At 37.5% G+C, this 20,395-nt stretch overlaps 2 protein-coding genes across 2 annotated transcripts; one reads left to right on the top strand and one right to left on the bottom strand.

Moving 5' to 3' along the window:
* Positions 1-1,925: 1,925 nt before the first annotated feature.
* On the top strand, positions 1,926-4,930 carry LOC110731505. The gene is made up of 4 exons (XM_021911355.1): positions 1,926-2,204; positions 2,295-4,037; positions 4,116-4,532; positions 4,910-4,930. The coding sequence occupies exons 1-4, from the start codon at positions 1,926-1,928 to the stop codon at positions 4,928-4,930; spliced, it is 2,460 nt and encodes an 819-aa protein (XP_021767047.1).
* A 12,621-nt stretch (positions 4,931-17,551) lies between these two features.
* LOC110731708 (AAA-ATPase At2g46620-like) lies at positions 17,552-19,902 on the bottom strand. Its single transcript, XM_021911589.1, has one exon. It carries the CDS (start codon positions 19,414-19,416, stop codon positions 17,971-17,973), a length of 1,446 nt encoding a protein of 481 aa, XP_021767281.1. The 5' UTR covers positions 19,417-19,902; the 3' UTR covers positions 17,552-17,970.
* Positions 19,903-20,395: the final 493 nt, after the last annotated feature.

The raw sequence follows: 20,395 nt of genomic DNA, 5'->3' as shown, positions 1-20,395 counted from the left end.
CGTCAATTTTGGCATATACGCTCACAAATTTTAATCTTCTGTACCGACAATGGTTGGACTAAATAATTATGGCAGTCAAATCACCGCATTCGAAAAACAAAATTGAAAAAATAATTACGAGTTATTATATGGAGTCTCACATCTGATTTATGTTTGTTTTTAAGAAGCAGAAAAAATTTATATGCATCTTTGTTTATTTCGTCTGGCATAATGTAGTCTATTCTTTTAAGTGTCTATGGACAAGTTATAAGTTTTTAGGTTGCATTTTCTTCACTTGAACATATCTGATTAGGTCTTATTACCTTTGTGATAAGTCGTGTTTTGTGCATATTTTTGGAGTCTTTTTGGTCCTCTTTTTGAGTCTAGTTTAGGAGCTTTTGGTTTATTCGTGTTTGATTTGGTTTAGTCTTGATGATTTCATGCTTTCCTGGGTAGCTTCGTTATTTTTGATGTATTTCAGGATTGACGAGGTAATTTAGAGATTTTACCGCAGCTCACTTGCGACTTACTTCACAAAAGAGCAACAAGCAATAGAGGACAGTTCACTCCGCAGCTTGCTCGCGGTTTACAGATCCATACCGCAGCTCACTTGCGGTGTACTTCACAAACGCTTAAGGATGCAACACGAAACAGACCACTCCGCAGCCTGCATGCGGCTCGCGATCCTACACCGCAGCCTAGCTGCGGCCCCCTGATCTAGTGACGAAATTGGGCCTATTTTTGGGGTTTTAAGAAACCAAATCCTAAGAGGAGTCTATTACTATTTTCCTAGCTTAAAAATAGGTTTTAGATAGTTTTTTTTTTATTGATCACTTTACATACATTAATTTAGAGTTTTTGGTATTACGTTCTTCTATTATTATTTTCCTAGGGTTTTGCTTTCAAGATTCAAGATTTCATAATTAATTCCAAGTATTGATTTCTTCTCTCAGCTCTCTTATTTTATTATTGTTAATTATGTTTTCTTTATTGAATATGATTCTTGAATTCATGACTATGTGTGAGTAGTTTCTCTATTCCAAGGCCTAGCGGAACCCGAATATGGTTAATGCATGATTTAATTCTTTAAATTCTCTAATGATAATTGCAATTGATATGCTTAATTGATTGTGCTCATGCCAATACTAGATTAGGGATAATTAGTATTGTTATTAATCCATTGTTTTAATTGAAACGGGAGTTGGGTTTTAACGGGTTTGAATAAATCAATTAAGGATTTGAAGTTCATCACGGGAGTAGTTGAATGGATTATTAGGAAGTTAGAGTAATGTGCTCAAGGTCTTTAATTTACATGATTCCACGGAAGTAGGCTTGATTGTGATTAGGGAAGCCATTGATAACTCGGGGGAGACCATTGGTACCATTTAGGGATTGCTTTTCCTCGTTAATCAATCGAATTATATGTTAGGGGTAGAACGACTATTGCATTAATTGTATTCGTGGTGATGCTTGATCTTGGATGTTTTAGTTTATTGATTTATTATATTCGTTTGATTTATTCTAAGTTTTCCATACATTAGTTTTTAGTTTATTCCACCATTGTTTGATACTTGCTTAGTATTAACTTGAGTCTGTTTAATTAGTTAAATCATAGTCTCTTGGGATTCGATCCTTACTTGCCTATCTACATAGTAGTGGTCTTGTTAGGTTATTTTTGCTAGGTACGCGACACGCCTATCAAATTTTGGCGCCGTTGCTGGGGACTAACGATTTCTTTCTGATTATTTGTGATTCGTTTTTGCTAAGCTTTATTCGTTGCTTCGGCTATTGTCTCTTGTGTTTTTGATACTCTGCTTTTAGTTCCTTGTTGCATGCAAACACGAGGTTCAGGGTCAGACGATTTAGCACCTTTTGATTCTGAAATCGAAGCAACTGCAAGGAGACGAGGAGGTAGAAGAAGAAAGAGAAATCGAAACAATAGAAACATGGAAGACGGCACGAAATCTCTTTTGGAGTACGGTATTCCTGATACAACAACCGGACTCCTCTCAAGCATTGTCAGACCACCTGTCACTGCTCAGAACTTCGAATTGAAACCACAATTCATTCAATTCATCTCCAATGATTCGTTTGCAGGCACAGCTCATGACTGCCCAGTGAGTCACATCGATAGTTTCTTGGAGAAATGTGACACTATGAAATTAAATGGTGTTACAGACGATGCTCTTAGACTTCGCCTTTTTCCTTTTTCATTACGGGATAGGGCGAAGGAATGACTGAGAGATGAAGGTTCTGGTTCATTTGACACATGGGACAAATTGGTGAAAGCTTTCCTAGTCAAGTTCTTGGGACAGGAAAAGACTGCAAGGTTGAGAAACGAGTTATCCACTTTCAGGCAGTCAGATGATGAGTCCCTATATGACGCATGGAGGAGATTCAAGCGTTTGCAGAGACAATGCCCTCACCATGGTATTCCTGAATGGATGTTGATCCAAACTTTCTACAATGGTCTAACTCATGAGTTCCGAATCTACATTGATGTTGCATCTGGGGGTTCTCTACTGACTAAGAACCCAACTGAGGCGAAGGAACTAGTTGAGAAGATGGCGGCTAATGATAACTATCACCCAGGAGGCCGAAATAGTGTGAAAAAGGGTGGTAAATTAGATGTTGATGCTCTAACTCTTTTAACTAGCTCTATGCAGGAATTAACAAGCAAGTTTGATAGACTCCAAGCTGGAACATCCACTAGCTCACCTGAGACTTGTCAAATGTGTAATGTGCAAGGTCACATTGCACCCAATTGCCCACAAAATTCAAATGACATGTCGATTGAGGAAGCCAATGCATTCTACACTTCCAACCCCAAAAGGCCATATGACCCCCACTCTAACACATATAATGAAGGTTGGAAGAATCACCCAAATTTTTCCTACAAGAATACCCAAGCCCAACAAAATCCACCTCCACCACCACCTCGAAACAACAACTACAATGCACCACCTGGTTTCCAACCAAGGCCACCTCCAGTCCAACAACATATTCAACCACCTCCTCAAAAGTCTAACCTTGAACTAATGCTGGAAAATTTTATCACCACAACCAACGATTCCATCCAACAACAAAATGGTTCCATACAACAGTTACAAGCCCAGAGTAAGCTCATGGAAAATCAGATAAGTCAACTAGCTCATCAAGTTGGCCAATCTTTAAAGACACCGGGCACTTTTCCGGGTCAGACAGAGCAACCACAAAAGGGGCATATGAATGCAGTAACTTTGAGGAGTGGGAAGCAATTGGAAGATCCTCCTATCAAGGAGCCATCAAAGGAGGTTGTTGAAGAAGTAAGCGGGTGTGAGAAGGTGATTGATAGTTCTAAGATCGAGGAAGAGCCAAAGAAAGCAACTCCACCACCTCTTGCTCCATATGTGCCAAATGTTCCTTTTCCGCAGAGGTTAGCCCAAGCCAAGTTAGAGAAGAAGTATGGTAAATTTCTTGATATCCTTAAAAAGCTTCATATAAATATTCCATTTTTAGATGCCATATCTGAGATGCCTTCTTATGCAAAATTTTTAAAAGATATGCTTTCTAATAAGAAAAAGTTAGAGGAGAATACTACAGTTGCTTTGAATGCAGAGTGCAGTGCTATTTTGCAGAACACTCTCCCTAAGAAATTAGGAGATCCATGTAGCTATTCGATTCCAGTGAAGCTTGGGGACATTGAGATTAACAGGGCATTGTGCGATCTTGGTGCAAGTGTGAGCCTCATGCCACTGTCCATATGTAAGAAGCTGGAAATGGGTAAACTCAAACCCACACGCATATCCCTGCAACTTGCAGACAGGTCAGTGAAGTTTCCTTTGGGTGTACTTGAGGATGTACCTCTTCGCGTAGGTAAGTTTTTCATACCCTGTGATTTTGTTGTAATGGAAATGGAAGAAGATGTGAATGTTCCAATCATACTTGGTAGACCTTTCTTAGCTACTGCAGGTGCAATCATTGACATGAAGAAAGGTAAGATTACTTTTGAAGTAGGAGATGAAAAATTGGAATACTCACTTCTGAATGTTATGGGTACTCCCTCCATGGGAGACACTGTTTGTTAGGTTGATGTACTTGATGAGTTGCAAGGTGAGCAACTTCCCCTGAATAAAAAAGACGATGCCCTTGAACAGGTACTAATAGTGAAGGAAGATGGTGATGGAGATTGGGAATCAAGAGAGTGTGTCAGGCTGCTTGAAGAAGCAAGGGCCAACCCGAGCGTGAATCCAATCAGAGAAACACTGAGTGTAATGAGTATTGGGGAGAGTACTAAGCCTCCCGAGGTAGAGTTGAAACCTCTCCCTTCTAACTTAAAGTATGCATATCTTGGTCCAAATAATTCATACCCTGTCATTGTTAATGTTGAACTCAAGGACACAGAACTGGAGCAACTTCTCAATGTTCTGAAAACATATAAAAGTGTTATTGGGTACACCATTGATGACATCAAGGGTATCAATCCTTCTTTCTGTATGCATAAAATCATTCTTGAAAATGATCATGCCTCTTCTGTAGAACCTCAAAGAAGACTTAATCCAAATATGATGGAGGTAGTGAAAAAAGAGGTTCTGAAATTGCTTGCTGCAGGAATAATCTACCCTATCTCTGATAGTAAGTGGGTTAGCCCTGTACAAGTAGTACCAAAGAAGGGAGGTATGACCGTTGTCAAGAATGACAAGGGTGAGCCAGTCACCACTAGGACTGTTACAGGGTGGCGAATGTGTATAGATTATAGGAAATTGAATAAGGCCACCCTCAAGGATCATTTCCCCCTACCCTTTATTGATCAAATGCTTGAAAGGTTGGCAAAGCATTCCTTTTTCTGTTACTTGGATGGATATTCTGGTTTCTTTCAAATTCCCATCCGTCCCTGTGACCAGGAAAAGACTACTTTCACATGTCCATATGGCACCTTTGCATATCGCAGGATGCCATTCGGATTATGTAATGCTCCCGCCACTTTTTCAACGTTGTATGATGGCAATTTTTTCCGGTCTTATAGAAAATTCTATGGAGGTATTTATGGATGATTTTTCTTTCTATGGAACATCTTTTGATATATGTCTTGAAAATCTTAAAAAGGTGCTCCAAAGATGTAAGGAAGTTAATTTGATTTTGAACTGGGAAAAATGCCATTTTATGGTGCAACAGGGAATTGTCTTAGGTCATGTTGTATCTAATAAGGGTATTGAGGTAGATAAGGCTAAGATAGAGGTCATAGAGCGTTTACCCCCTCCGAACTCTGTAAAAGGAGTTCGAAGTTTCCTTGGTCACGCGGGTTTTTACCGTCGTTTTATTAAGGATTTTTCGAAAATTGCTCGACCTCTAACTGAGCTTTTAGCTAAGGATGTTCCTTTTGTTTTCTCTGATGCTTGTCTTGAGGCTTTCAACAGGTTGAAAGAAGCTTTGATCTCTGCTCCTGTCATGCAACCTCCACATTGGAGCCTGCCGTTTGAAATCATGTGTGATGCTAGTGACTATGCAGTAGGAGCCGTTTTGGGGCAAAGAAAAGAGAAAAATCTCCATGCCATTTACTATGCTAGCAAAACTCTTAGTTCTGCTCAAATGAATTATGCCACAACTGAGAAAGAGATGCTAGCTGTAATTTATGCAATTGACAAGTTTCATTCCTATTTGGTTGGTTCTAAAGTTATTATTCATACAGATCATGCAGCACTGAGATATTTGATGACCAAGACCCATGCAAAGCCTAGGTTGATTCGATGGATTCTTCAACTGCAGGATTATGACATAGAGATCAAGGATACAAAAGGGACGGAGAATGTTGTTGCAGATCATCTCTCCCGTCTTCTCCTTGACCCCGAGGATGGGGATGAAATCCCTTTTGATGATTCTTTCCCTGCTGAACATCTATTAGCTTTGTTGCAGACTGAATCACCTTGGTATGCTGATTTGGCTAATTTCCTTTCCACAGGTACAAGGCCTCATGGCTACTCCTCTCAACAAAGGAAGAAATTCCTCTCTAAGGCAAGGAGACACTTTTGGGAGGATCCCTTCTTGTACAAATTGTGCGCAGACGCAGTGATCAGACGATGCATCCCAGAGAGTGAGGTAAGAAGTGTTATTTCTCATTGCCATAACTTACCATGTGGTGGACATGCAGGTCCCTCAAAGACAACCGCAAAGATCTTGCAGTGCGGTTTTTATTGTCCAACAATGTTCAAAGACGTATATTCCTATGTCAAGGCATGTGATCGATGTCAACGGACGGGCAATATTTCTAGGAAGAATGAGATGCCACTCAACAACATACTCGAGGTCGAGTTGTTTGATGTGTGGGGGATAGACTTCATGGGTCCGTTTCCTTCTTCCTATGGTAACCGATACATCTTAGTAGCCGTTGACTATGTGTCAAAGTGGGTGGAAGCTATTGCTACTCCAACCAACGATGCTCGTGTGGTAAGCAAATTTTTTAAGAAAACTATTTTTCCCCGATTTGGTATCCCACGTGTGTTGATTAGTGACAGGGGGACGCACTTTATGGAGCATCGATTTGAGGCAATGCTGAAAAAGTATGGAGTACAACACCAGTTGGGCATTGGATATCACCCTCAAACCAGTGGCCAAGTTGAAGTATCTAACCGAGAAATCAAGTCTATTCTAGAGAAAACGGTTGCAAGAACAAGGAAAGATTGGTCCGCTAAGATTGATGATGCATTATGGGCATACCGAACAGCTTTTAAAATGCCAATTGGTACAACCCCATATAGACTCGTATATGGAAAGGCGTGCCACTTACCTGTCGAGCTAGAACACCGAGCTTTTTGGGCTATTAAAAGTTTAAATTTTGATGCTCAAGCAGCGGGTGAAAAGAGATTGTTACAATTAAATGAGCTAGACGAGCTCCATCTTGAAGCCTATGAAAGTTCGAAGTTGTACAAAGAAAAGACCAAAAGGTGGCATGACAAGGGTCTTGTGAGAAGAGAATTTAAGGAAGGAGATCAAGTCCTTTTATTCAACTCAAGATTAAAACTATTTTCCGGTAAGCTTCGTTCTAGGTGGTCGGGTCCATTCAAGGTATGTACAGTCTATCCCTATGGTACTATTGAACTATGGAATAAAAATGGGGGTACTTTTAAGGTGAATGGCCAAAGAGTGAAGTACTATCGAGTAGGTGATCCAATTGATGAAAGAGTGGATATCACACTCTCGACACCATCACAAGACAACTGAGCAAAAAGGAGGCCGAGCTTAAGACCTTATAAACAAGCGCTTTTGGGAGGCAACCCAATTTTTCTACTTTTACTTAAGTTTTTCTTTCTTTTAATTAAAAAAAATTAAAAAAAAATTAAAAAAATAAAAAAATACATAAAGGAGGGAAAACGATTTGCACCTGTTTTTCATTCCATTATGAAGTAGTTTATTTTAGGATCTTTTTTTTATATAGAACCAAGTTTCGTTTTTTTTTTTCCTTGGTGAGTTAGTCTTTATGTAGTAGTAGTCTTTTTTTTTGTTTTCTTCTTTGGAATATTGTTTCAGTCTTTGTTTTCACCTTATTTTGTTTTTAGTAGGTTAGGTAGTCTAATTATCTAGCCCCTTTAATTTACTCAAGTGCTACCCTATCTTGTCTTCTTATGAAATTATGTAAATGCAGGAGAAAGCAGCTGTACCACAGAGATTGGAGTCCTCGCATCACAGCGAGTTTAACAGCCTAGTGCACAAGCTAGTTGCGGAAACATTCTCGTTATGCATTGAAACTTTGAGAAGACCAGTTTACTCCGCAGCTTGGTCGCAGTATACCCACCTATGCCGCAGTCAGGTCGCGGTTCATCTCACTCTCATACATTAAAAGAAACGACAGCAGTTTACTCCGCAACCGAGCCGCGGGTAACACCAAGATACCGCAACTAGGCTGCGGAGTGCACTGTTATTTACATACCCTATAATTTCTCTCACAAAAAAAAACAAGGAAAAACAATTAAAGAGAAGGGAGATGAAGAACTTACAGTGCAACGCTCTGCCGCAGTCAGGCTCATCTCTCCCCTACCACCTGTAAAATCTTGCAACTCCGTCAGACCGTTACCAACGTTCAACACCGAAAGAAACCCACAATACCCACCATCTTCCTCTGTTCTACAAATTCTACCATATATTTCGAAACCTACAGTTGCTTCGGCATTATTTTCGAATATACATGCCAATCTTCTGGTCTCTTGGATGATTGTATTGGTTGGGATCGATTACGGTTGAGATCTATTTGCTACTTGAAGGGTTTTTGGGTTCGAATCTTGGACGATTTTGTGTGGATACTGTTACATTGGAGAACCCTATCGTTGAATCGATTTTGATGCTCAAGTGGAGTATTGTGATTTTTTGCTAGACTATCGGAAAATAGAGTGATTGTGGGGGTAGATTGTGGTACAAGTTGTATTTGTGGTTCTTGGAAGCTATTTAGTACTACTTTGATCACTCTCTGATGGCACGCACATCAAGTATTTGACAAAAGAACGTGACTAATAACTCCACCCTTAAAACAAGGCCGCCTCACACCAAGAAGAGTTCGTCATCCAAGCAAAATTTATGTATCTCCAAGGGCAAGAAGGCAGCCTCCTCAACCAGTAGGGTCAAGAATAAAGAATTTAGCATCAATTATTTTGACATTGATTTTAATGGAGATGCAATATACAAGGAGAAATATGAACAATTGTTTAGAAGAGGAATCGTTGCTACCCGCTATGGTGACCTTGATGTTTTGACAGCCCTACACATTGAGGACGATGTCCGCTGGCTTCTTGATAATGTCGGATTGGGAAATCTTCTCATGACTAAGCTTCCAACATCACAGAGAGCAACATTGGAATTCCTAAGCTCCTTGAAGGTCAACTTCTTCTCCAACCCGTCAAGCGGCGAGACCAAGATCACTTTTCGGCTATTTAAAAATAATCATACTTGGACCTTGGATGAGCTTAATTTGGCGCTTGGATTACATGTCGATGGATCAAGAATGACCCCAACAAGATGGGATGTAGATGGTTTTTGGCGGATCTTATCGGGTGAAGGCAGATATAATTCAAAGGGGAGTTCAATCACATCCGCTCGCCATCCCGCAATGTGCTATACACTCAAGTTTTTCTCCAACACTATTTTTGGTCGACAAGAAGGGAGTAGGGTTCGCAAGGATGAGTTATATATGCTCCATCACATGCTTCATGCTGAACCTATCAACGTTGGCGCCTTCCTTATTCAACAATTGCAACATGTAGCCAACAATAACACTACTGGAGGAAAAATTGTGCAAGGAGGGTTTATCACTCGTATTGCAACCTATTTGGGATACAATGAAGATATCAAAAAAGATGGTTTTGTAGATGGAACACATACTGTGGAAATTCCGTGCACTTGGGTGAAAAAGAAGGATGGCACCACCCTTTGGTGCACTCATGGAGACGAGGATGCACTTCCCAGTCCCGAGGAAATGTCTTTAAAAGATAAGAATAATTGGTCCTTCACTCATTCCTAACCAAGAAGGCAAGTTTCACTGTCTCTAGAACCACCCGTACCACCCTCTCCTTCGGCAGTAGATGTTATATCATCTTCATGTTCACCTACACTTGCTACATTACAAGCTTCCATTGATGAATTAAAAAATGACAGTAAGGCGATGAAGAATGACTTGGCTTCCTTATCGGAAAATTTTGCTACTCTTATAACTTGGTTGCAGTCACAAGGGTTTTCGCACCCTTCCTTTCCCCCTCATTAGTGAGGGTTTGTGAGTTCTCTCTCCTTTACTTATCTTCTTATGCCTTGATGTTGCACTGTGGACATTGCTAGTCTTAAGTGAGGGGGAGGATTCATTTTTTCACCATGTATATATTAGTTCTCTTTTTAGTACGTGGTTAGTCTTTTTTTTTTAACCCCTTCTTGATACCCTACGTTTAAAGCCATAGAGCTATTTTCCTAGGTTTACTTTGAAGGAGCATTACACTTGTTAAAGCCCTATGAGTGATATATGAAAAAAAAAATGAAAAAAAAAAATGAAAAAAAAATTGAAAAAGAAAAAAGAAAAAGAGAAAGAAGGGAATTGATTTATTAGAAGGAAGGAAGGAAGAAGAGAAAAGAAAAGAAAGGAAAAAAAAAAAGGGTGTTGAACTTGCATACACCCGTACCTCGAATTAAAGAGTTTAAAGTCTTCCTAAATCCTAATTTGCTATGAATCCCTTTCTTTTTGCAAAAGAAAAAAAATGAATGAAAAAAAAGGAGAGAAAAAGAAAAGAAAAAAAGAGAAGGAAAGAGAAAGAAATAAGGGGCTATGCTTATTTTGTATGAAGTTGGAGGAAATAAGGTTGGTTTGAACCCGACATTTGAATGTGTAGTGGGATTAGGATTTGTTATATTTTGAGCACCACATTCCCAAATAACGTCGTCCAACCCTTGTTTACCAAGCTTACCCTTTATGGATTTCATGATTTTCGTAATTGCATCAATCATTAGAAGTGGAGAAGGTCACATTGCAAGCCTAAAGAGGACAATTCATGTGAATTTGACATGCATTCTATGCTTAGGTTGAGTGATATCATATTTCACCCCATAAACACATGAGCGTTTATTGCTTTTGTTTTTCACAACTAAAGTGAGAGCTATTCATGTTTGTGTGAGTTGGTATGGTGAGATGTGTGGTAAGATGTTTGTCGATTCCAAGTATGAGAGGTCTATGGTGATTTTATGCACATTGATTCTAATTTTTGCTTCCCTCTCGATTTTAAATGATGGCACATTACGATGATTTGAGAAGTTGTCTTGTTCCTCCTTTGTGATTCATGGTCAAATGCTTGAGGACAAGCATTGGTTTAGCTTGGGGGAGTTTGATAAGTCGTGTTTTGTGCATATTTTTGGAGTCTTTTTGGTCCTCTTTTTTAGTCTAGTTTAGGAGCTTTTGGTTTATTCGTGTTTGATTTGGTTTAGTCTTGATGATTTCATGCTTTCCTGGGTAGCTTCGTTATTTTTGATGTATTTCAGGATTGACGAGGTAATTTAGAGATTTTACCGCAGCTCACTTGCGACTTACTTCACAAAAGAGCAACAAGCAATAGAGGACAGTTCACTCCGCAGCTTGCTCGCGGTTTACAGATCCATACCACAGCTCACTTGCGGTGTACTTCACAAACGCTTAAGGATGCAACACGAAACAGACCACTCCGCAGCCTGCCTGCGGCTCGCGATCCTACACCGCAGCCTAGCTGCGGCCCCCTGATCTAGTGACGAAATTGGGCCTATTTTTGGGGTTTTAAGAAACCAAATCCTAAGAGGAGTCTATTACTATTTTCCTAGCTTAAAAATAGGTTTTAGATAGTTTTTTTTTTATTGATCACTTTACATACATTAATTTAGAGTTTTTGGTATTACGTTCTTCAATTATTATTTTCCTAGGGTTTTGCTTTCAAGATTCAAGATTTCATAATTAATTCCAAGTATTGATTTCTTCTCTCAGTTCTCTTATTTTATTATTGTTAATTATGTTTTCTTTATTGAATATAATTCTTGAATTCATGACTATGTGTGAGTAGTTTCTCTATTCCAAGGCCTAGCAGAACCCGAATATTGTTAATGCATGATTTAATTCTTTAAATTCTCTAATGATAATTGCAATTGATATGCTTAATTGATTGTGCTCATGCCAATACTAGATTAGGGATAATTAGTATTGTTATTAATCCATTGTTTTAATTGCAACGGGAGTTGGGTTTTAACGGGTTTGAATAAATCAATTAAGGATTTGAAGTTCATCACGGGAGTAGTTGAATGGATTATTAGGAAGTTAGAGTAATGTGCTCAAGGTCTTTAATTTACATGATTCCACGGAAGTAGGCTTGATTGTGATTAGGGAAGCCATTGATAACTCGGGGGAGACCATTGGTACCATTTAGGGATTGCTTTTCCTCGTTAATCAATCGAATTATATGTTAGGGGTAGAACGACTATTGCATTAATTGTATTCGTGGTGATGCTTGATCTTGGATGTTTTAGTTTATTGATTTATTATATTCGTTTGATTTATTCTAAGTTTTCCATACATTAGTTTTTAGTTTATTCCACCATTGTTTGATACTTGCTTAGTATTAACTTGAGTCTGTTTAATTAGTTAAACCATAGTCTCTTGGGATTCGATCCTTACTTGCCTATCTACATAGTAGTGGTCTTGTTAGGTTATTTTTGCTAGGTACGCGACACGCCTATCACTTTGATTTTCACCTTATATATCAAGCTTGATTAGATTTGATCAATCCTAAACACCTAATTTAACCTCTTCACATTACGGAGTATGCAAAGTTATTATAGAATAATCCAAATTAAGAAATTCATTATTTTCAAACATATGTAGATGGTGGGGTTTAAACTTATGACTTTAAAATCACAAAATGAGTTTCTCACCGTCTCAACCGATAATAAAGCTGGGCACCTTGCCGTGCCGTGCCGGCCATTTTCACACGACACGGCACGGCCCATGTGCCTAGCGTGTCGTGTCGTGCCAGCCCCCCATGCCGCCCATTTTTTTTTTTTTGTTATTTTTTTTAATATTTGCTTTATTATTTTGTTAAAAAAAATATTAATTTTATTATAAAAGTATTGTGTTGACGGGCCGGTGTTCGTGCTGCCCACCATGCTCATGCCAAATTTCAATTTCCTTGTTCACGGCGCAGCCCACGGCCCACCGATCGTTCCACGTGCCATGTCGTGCCGCTGCCATGCTCGTGCCGGGCCGGGCTATGCCCGACCCATGCCCAGCTTTAACCGATAATCCAAATTATCAATTGTCTTCATACAAATATACAATTGTGGACCTTGTGGTTTATTTTTTGGGGTATGAGTTCTTTCGGCCTTTCTACAAAGATGTCCCATATAAATAATAAGAGGACTTATGAGTATTGGACAATTGAGGTATAGGGAGGCCCAAAAATAATTCGTACTAGTATGAGAGAGCCCAATAATCAAAGGCACAGAAGTCTGATTGCAAAACCGAGTTTGAAAGAGATGAATCGACCACTTTCTAGGTCCAGCTTCACCTATATGCTAATATGCCCGATCATGGTTAACCCTTAGCGCATAGCTACTATTTGTTAGCAAATACATAGGATGAAAAAATATATCACTACATGTATAATAGGTGACAGGTGGTAAGTATTTTGGAGGAAAATATTCAACCTATAGGATGGCAAAAAGTACCACTACGTGCATAATAGTACACAAAAAGTACTATTAAAACAACTTATACTTTAATGGTACATTATACATGCATAATGGTACATTATAATGTACCATTGTAGAGGTAGCTTTTTTCATTTTTAATTACGAAGCTTGCCAAATTTATGTTTCTGTCATCCTATATGCATTGTAAATGCATAGCAGCTATGCGCTGAGATGCACACCATATATTCCATGCAGTATTGATCTATTGTTACTCTTTATTTTATTCTTATTCCTAATCTTGCAAAATTTTTATTAAACAATTGATTCATAAATAAAAATTCATATATTTACAAAGAGATTTTTATTCAACAAATACATGATGATTAAATCAAATAAAAATATACTTTTAATAAAACTAAGACGGTTGTTGTTAGTCGTACATTCTTCATAGTTGAAAAACTAATTTGGTGTGCCTTGTGAGAAAAGAGGGACAAAGTCTCAGCTTGTAAGTTGTATCCCTTTCTCAGTATAAAATCAATCAAAATTTGATCACAAAAAAAAAGTGAAGATAATTTATTTATTTATTTATTTATTATCCCTTAAAAAAAATACATACAAGTACTTCATAAATCATATGTGGCCTTTATGATTTTCCTTTTTTCAATAGAATAATTTGAAGTTGCTTCTGCCATTGAAGTTCATATATCAACAAGCTAATAATTGGAAATTGGAATCCGATTCCAAGGCATCGCCTTTTTAGTAAAGTTTTTGAGAAGTACATGTAAATTTGATGAAAATTGTAAACAATGTTTTAGAGAAAAGTATGACTTAAGCAAAGTTTGACTAAATGAATGACCACAATTTCATGCTCAGTCGCCCAAAAATATTGAGTAAAATAAAGAATATCCAAAGTTCAGTTTAACATATGCTTTAATTATAAACAGAGAACAATATGATGCTTAATTTATTAATTATAAAAAAAAAACTGAAAGTCAATTGATTGACCTAACTACTACAGCCCCTTCAAATGTATGAGTTCATACAGTATGACATTGTGACATAGTCGATCCACAACTTCATCTAGTGTATGAATTTATCTCAAAATTCTAATATGTCGTTATCCATTGGTCCATGCTTTAATTTTATATTATTGAGTGTTTGATAAAAACAATTAGCTATACTTTGAAATATTGACCTCAGTTTTGTCATCTTAAGTTTACTCGTATTCATGTACATAATACTTGTATCATACGGAGTAAAAAACTACGAGCAAGCTCAAGTGCAAGTGATGATCAAATACGACTATACGAGTGAACAAAAGCTGATGATGTTTTTCTCTTTAATCAGGAGGGAGGAATCCTGATGTCATATAATGTAAAGAGAAGATGTGAAAGAGGAGTTGTCGTGGTTGTGGTTGTGGTTGTAATTGTACGAGTGCATCAAGTTTGGAAGGACAAAGAACATAAAAGTAGCCAAAATAACGTACTCACGTCATGATGAAACCCATTGAAAGGTTGTGGGCACTCATCTACTTTGGTAGGGCTCAGGAAAAGGCCTAGCTTTTGATTTTTTTTTCTTGGGCTATTTCAGCTTTGAGTCTGAGCCATCCCGTTATTGTTCAAGGACTACGGACCACATATTTTTATAAAGTTTCATTCAAATTTTAAACCACTGTACTCCGTTTTTTTTTTAATTTTTTTGAGGCAAACTGTACTCCGTATTTATATTCGTGGTTACTGGTTAGATTTTTTTAATACGGAGTAAAATTAAAATAAAACGTTGGTTTTTAAATTACTTGTAAAAATTTTATACAGAGAACTAGGTAGATAGACAAGTATGGGTCTGACAATATACTCGAGCCATTAAAAGTTTCAAACTGTGAGTCTGGCTCTGATACCATGTTAAATACGAGTTTAGACCGCACCTGCAAATAAACCAAGAAAGAGAGTCCACTTCACAAGTCCAAGTAAGGTTCAATCCCATAACCATATGCCAATAGGAGGTTTAACTCCTTAGCCTTATAAAGTGTTTGACTCTCTCAACTTTTATCAATGTGGAACGCTTACATGTGTTATTTGGTGAGATATACATCAACAAACTTTCACACCTACTTTTTACCCTTTACCATTTGATTATTTTTATAATATTACGATCTACAAGTATATATTTTCACTTCTAAAATTGGATGATTACCACTCCAGGACTATAGGAGTAAATCTGGCATTCTAGCACAATGTTTTAGAGAAAATGGTCTATTTCCCAAAACCTGTTGAAATCCCCTCAAAATAATTTTGATTAAACTAGTACCAACAGTCTTGCACTACTATATGATATTACAAGACAACATGATCAATATGTGCAATTTTGTTTAACACAACTATAATGCCTCATCATTTACCAGCATTAGCTATTTTATGGTTCCAACTTCCAAGAATTACCAGGGTTTAGGCCCATGGGCGGACCCATGAAGGAACAAGGGGGGACCATTGTCCCCCCACGTTCGAAAAAAAAAACAGAGGAAAAAAAAAATTTAGGAAAAAAAATAAAACTGGAAAATAGTTATATAAAATTGAATGTAAAAATAAACAAAAAGTTTGCCTTAGCTAAGTTGTTAGTGGGCTAGAAACAATTTGTCAAGGGGCCCAAGTTCAGGTTTACGTAGATGAGGGTTCAAATCCCCCTAGTAACATCATTTTTCTTTTTTTTTGGTGAGTGTTTTATTTTAGGTTATTTTAACTTTTACCAACCGTAAAAAACGAAAAATTTGGTATTACCACCTCCATAAAAAAAGGTTTTATTTTACGACCACATAAAAAAAAATAAAAAAAAATTGGCTTTTACCACTAATACCTCCAACTAACGGATTCCGTCCATAAATCCGTTAGGGGCGTACCATGTCCACGTGTCACCATATTATTGGGTTTTGTTTTTTATTTGTTAATTTATTTATTTTTTTACTTAATAATATGGTGACACGTGGACATGATAGGCTCCACTAACGAATTTATGGATAAAATCCGTTAGTTGGCGGTGATTGGTAGTAAAAGTCAATTTTCATTTTTTTTTATGTGATGATAAAATAAAACTTTTTTTATGGAGGTGGTAAAAGCAATTAAGTTGTTTTTGGAGGTGATAAAATTAAAAATTCCTTTATTTTAACCAAACCACTCGACTACTTCCTTATTCCTATTTCCCAACCACGGGGCACGAACCACGTACCACCCACGCGGTCACGACTCACGAGTCACGGACTGCAACGAGCATCTTTGGCAAATGTTTGCTAAGAAATTAACATCACAAGATAATATGGCATTCGAATCCCCCTTGTAACATCACTCCTTTTTTTTTTTTTTTGGTGTTTTATTTCAACCATACCACTCGACTATTCCCTTATTCCTATTTCCCAACCAAACCCAAAATACTTGTATTGTGTACCCATTTTTTTTTAAATAGGTTATTGTTAGTTAAATTATCGAAATTGTCCCCCCATTGTCAAATTTCTAGGTCCGCCACTGTTTAGGCCCAACCAATTATCTTAGGTTAAGGGTCAAAACTTGTGTTTATTGGATCAACAAATCTAAACAGTGACTATTGTCAAGTTATTATACCCAGATTTCCAGAAAAAAAGGCATTGAGATTTTCTAAACCAACAACAATGTATCATTTGGTAAGTAACTAGACTTTTTTATGTAAAATTTGATACTTCTATTTACAGCATTCTCATAACTTGACTTGCACTCTTTCTTCAATACCATACTTAAAAAAGTATATGGTGCGAGGTAGATATTTTACGCGCATAAAATTATGCTGATACTCTGATAGTGTTGGTATGAAAGCATTAGGCATATTACACATCTCAGACTAATACAAAGTAATTATCTTTACAACGTACACTATTTAGAGAAGGGTTTTTTCTAATTATATGGAGAATGATTTTCTTGGAGATAGGTGAGAAGTTATAGGAAAGATAATTTGAGTAGAAGGGAGTAGTACATTGATGTAAATCAGATACAGTGAGGTATTTCAATCAAAGTTGGTCATGACATTGAAAGAAGGTGTTTGAAATTTGATGACCTAATTTAAATCATCATGTGCATTTATCATTTATGAATCAGAAAGTAGCTCATCAACTTTTAAAAAATTGGCCCTTTTACATTTAAGATGTCAAACTTCAAAGCACTTTTCAACTGAAAAATTTAATTTTTGTACATAAATAGGATATCACTTTTAATTTTGCAAATAAAAATAAAAATTCATTTCTTGGAGTATAGATGGTCAAATTTCAATCTCCTTAACAACAATCATATCAAAAACAGAGATAGTAATTTAATTTCGAACTTCATATACATTGAATTATCCAATGCAAATGCAGGATGCTACTAGTTCTTAATAATAGAAAATTAAAAGAGAAGAACAAAACTACTGTAAAATCTACAACATCTGAAATTCTTTTCTATACTTGTTTAAAGTAAAAAAAAAATAATCATTTACAATCCCCAATCTATCAATCTATCATAGGGTTCAACTTTAACCCCCAATTAACAAAAAATAAAAGTATACTAAACATAAACTTCTAAAACTAATTATACAGTCCCACAAATTTTAATAATAATAGTACTATGAACAATTTGAATAATTGAGAATCATGAGTTTTTTCCCATGTTCTTCCAACTTCCTGTTTCCCCCCTCCAAATCTCCAATCCAACTTTTATTTCCCCCTAACTTTTGTAGCCCAAAAAATTTTCCAATATTATTAAACATATTTCTTTAAAACCATTTTTTTACAAAACAACCCAAAAATAAAATAAAAAAAGAGAAAAAATCAACCTGAGCCGTTGATGATCACGTACCCAAATCGAACGAATCAGATTTTCTGCCACTTTTTCTTGTCAAAAACCCATACAATTTCCTGATCTCTTTCACGCCATCTCTACACCCAATTCCAGCAACTGAGTCAAACGGCTCATCCACCGATTCCCTTGCTGACCTATACCCATTCTTCGGCGTACCCTTGCAACTCTCTATTACACCGTTAGTATACGACGTCGTTTGCAGTGCATTGATAACCGATTTAATCGCCCGACTCGGCGAGTTCCGATTCACCATCATTAACTCACCGATTTCAGCCGGACTCATTGTAACTCCATTGTTGAACATCTCTTCCACTTGAGAAAACAATTTATGCTCTTTCACTCCTAAATAATTACTCGCCAAATTCTTGAAATTGTTAAAATCACATAAAGGGAAATAAATATGAACATCAACCCGACCCGGCCGTAGTATTGCCGGGTCAATATCTTCCTTCGTTGTCATGGTGAACACCATCACCCGTTCTTCGCAGCAGGAGTTAACCACTCCGTCCATGAAATTGAGTACGCCGGAAATTGTCACCGCCGCCGAAGACGACGGCGATGAGGTGTTTTTTCCGGCGACGTATTTGTCGAAATCCTCGACGAGAATCAATGATCTTGGGCTGGTTTGAAGGAGGAGGAATTTAAGGTCGGAATCACCTGAAACTTTGGAGATATCAAGGTCGTAAACGTCGTATGATAAACTCTTCGCCATCGCAGCGACGAAGCTTGATTTCCCTGTTCCTGAAGGTCCGTAGAGAAGGTAACTCCGCCGCCAAACGCGGCCAAGTCGGTGGTAATACTGCTTCGATTTCTGAAATGTTTCGAGATCGGATTTGACTTTGTTCTTCAACTCGGGATCCATTGCAACTGTCTCGAACGTTGCCGGGTGAGAAAACGGCGTCGTTTTCCATCCAGAAGAGGAGTTTGTGTACAACCGAATGTCCCTCACACGGTGGTCGATGTCGTCGGAGACAGTGTGGATGTGTTGGAGATAAGGTCGCAAAACGCGGCGTTTGTCGCGTTTTCTGATCTTCAGGAGAAACGATTTTTCTGCGGTGTCGGAAGGAACGACGTCGTATGTCCAAAGAAGACGAGCGCCGAGGAATTCGTCAAGAATGTTTTGATTAGGGTTAAGAGAGAGAAGGATGTCGGTGGGTTTAGAACCGGAAATGAGGTTGGTATAATCAGAGTGTTCCAACGATTCGAGGGAATTAAGGTAGAGAGAAACTCGCCGGAAAAGTTGGTTTTCCTGGTAATTATCGTTAAACTCCGGGACTTTGAGAAATTGATGGTCGTGAAACTTATCTGAGATTAATCGGCACCATTTTTTGAATTTAGAAGTTCGAATTTTTCGCTTTAGGAATAATCTAAGGATAACGAGAAAGATTATGGTAGTAATAACGGCGAAGATAATCCGCCGGAAATCGGTGATCATTGTAATTGGAAGGGTGGATTGTGGGGATTAATGGTAGGGGGGCATTTTAAAGGGTGAGACTGTTGATGGGTTTAAGGAATTGAGAAAATGGAGAGGGAAGTTGAGAGAAGGAAGAAGAAGAAGTCAAGAGTGAAGGGAATGGAGAATGGGGGGAGGGGGGGTGGAGAGAGAGAGAATAAGAGAGGAATAATATGGTGGGACTATTTATTGTTTTGTTTTTTCTTTTTCAACTTATTTATGGGGTCATTTTATTTAAGGAAAATAATTAGTAAATTCAAATAGAAAATACATTGGGATGGGATGTCTATTTTTTAAGGAATGCTACCAAATTAATTTACTACATTGATGAGTAAATTGGGCTATTCCTATTTCTTTCTATGATTATGTTTTTAACTTTTGATGTTACTCTTGTTAGCTATGATATGTGGTGAATTGTGTTAAGCTTTTAATAATGAAAGGGTATGTATCTCCTAATTTTGAGTAGAGAGTAGACATAAGTGGTGTTGAGATCTCAATCTCTTTGTAATGCTCTGTATTGATAATGACATTTATTGCTGCTGAATCAGATGAACACGTTGAAATTGAGGATAAAGATGTCATGTGGCGGATGTTGCCAATAAATAAAGATAACCTTGAATGACTGAATTGTCGAAAAATAATTCTATGGGCGTGTTGGGCACTAGTTTTTGCCAAGGATTATACATTTATACTATATGCAAATAGGGCTATGGGCACTAGATTGTATATATGTACTTTACTAATTAGAGCGTGCACTGTATGAGCGAACCATAGACATAGAATATGCATGTGGTTAATGGTATATCACAACTCACAACTTCATAAGTCCAAAGCTTTTAAGTACAATAATACTTCGCATAATTTAAGTTTATGAGTAATGAGTTCATACAAAATAAAGGTAGGGCTAAAAGCTCTTGATTTCAAATGAGTAAGAAAACACTACCTAAGAGTGAAGTTCACC

The sequence above is a fragment of the Chenopodium quinoa genome, unplaced genomic scaffold (genome assembly GCF_001683475.1).
Source record: "Chenopodium quinoa cultivar QQ74 unplaced genomic scaffold, ASM168347v1, whole genome shotgun sequence".
Taxonomy (NCBI): Eukaryota; Viridiplantae; Streptophyta; class Magnoliopsida; order Caryophyllales; family Amaranthaceae; genus Chenopodium; species Chenopodium quinoa.
The sequence above is the reverse complement of the archived record's forward strand: the minus strand, read 5'-3'. Positions and strand labels throughout refer to the sequence as shown.

What these genes read in the sequence shown, in the direction of transcription:
- LOC110731505 (XM_021911355.1), top strand. Translation starts at nt 1,926, where the DNA reads ATGGAAGACGGCACGAAATCTCTTTTGGAGTACGGTATTCCTGATACA. An exon ending in CTCCCTCCATGGGAGACACT is followed by an intron (nt 4,038 to 4,115) that starts GTTTGTTAGGTT and finishes GCCCTTGAACAG; the next exon opens with GTACTAATAGTGAAGGAAGA. An exon ending in TTAATCCAAATATGATGGAG is followed by an intron (nt 4,533 to 4,909) that starts GTAGTGAAAAAA and finishes TGCATATCGCAG; the next exon opens with GATGCCATTCGGATTATGTA.
- LOC110731708 (XM_021911589.1), bottom strand. Translation starts at nt 19,416, where the DNA reads ATGATCACCGATTTCCGGCGGATTATCTTCGCCGTTATTACTACCATA.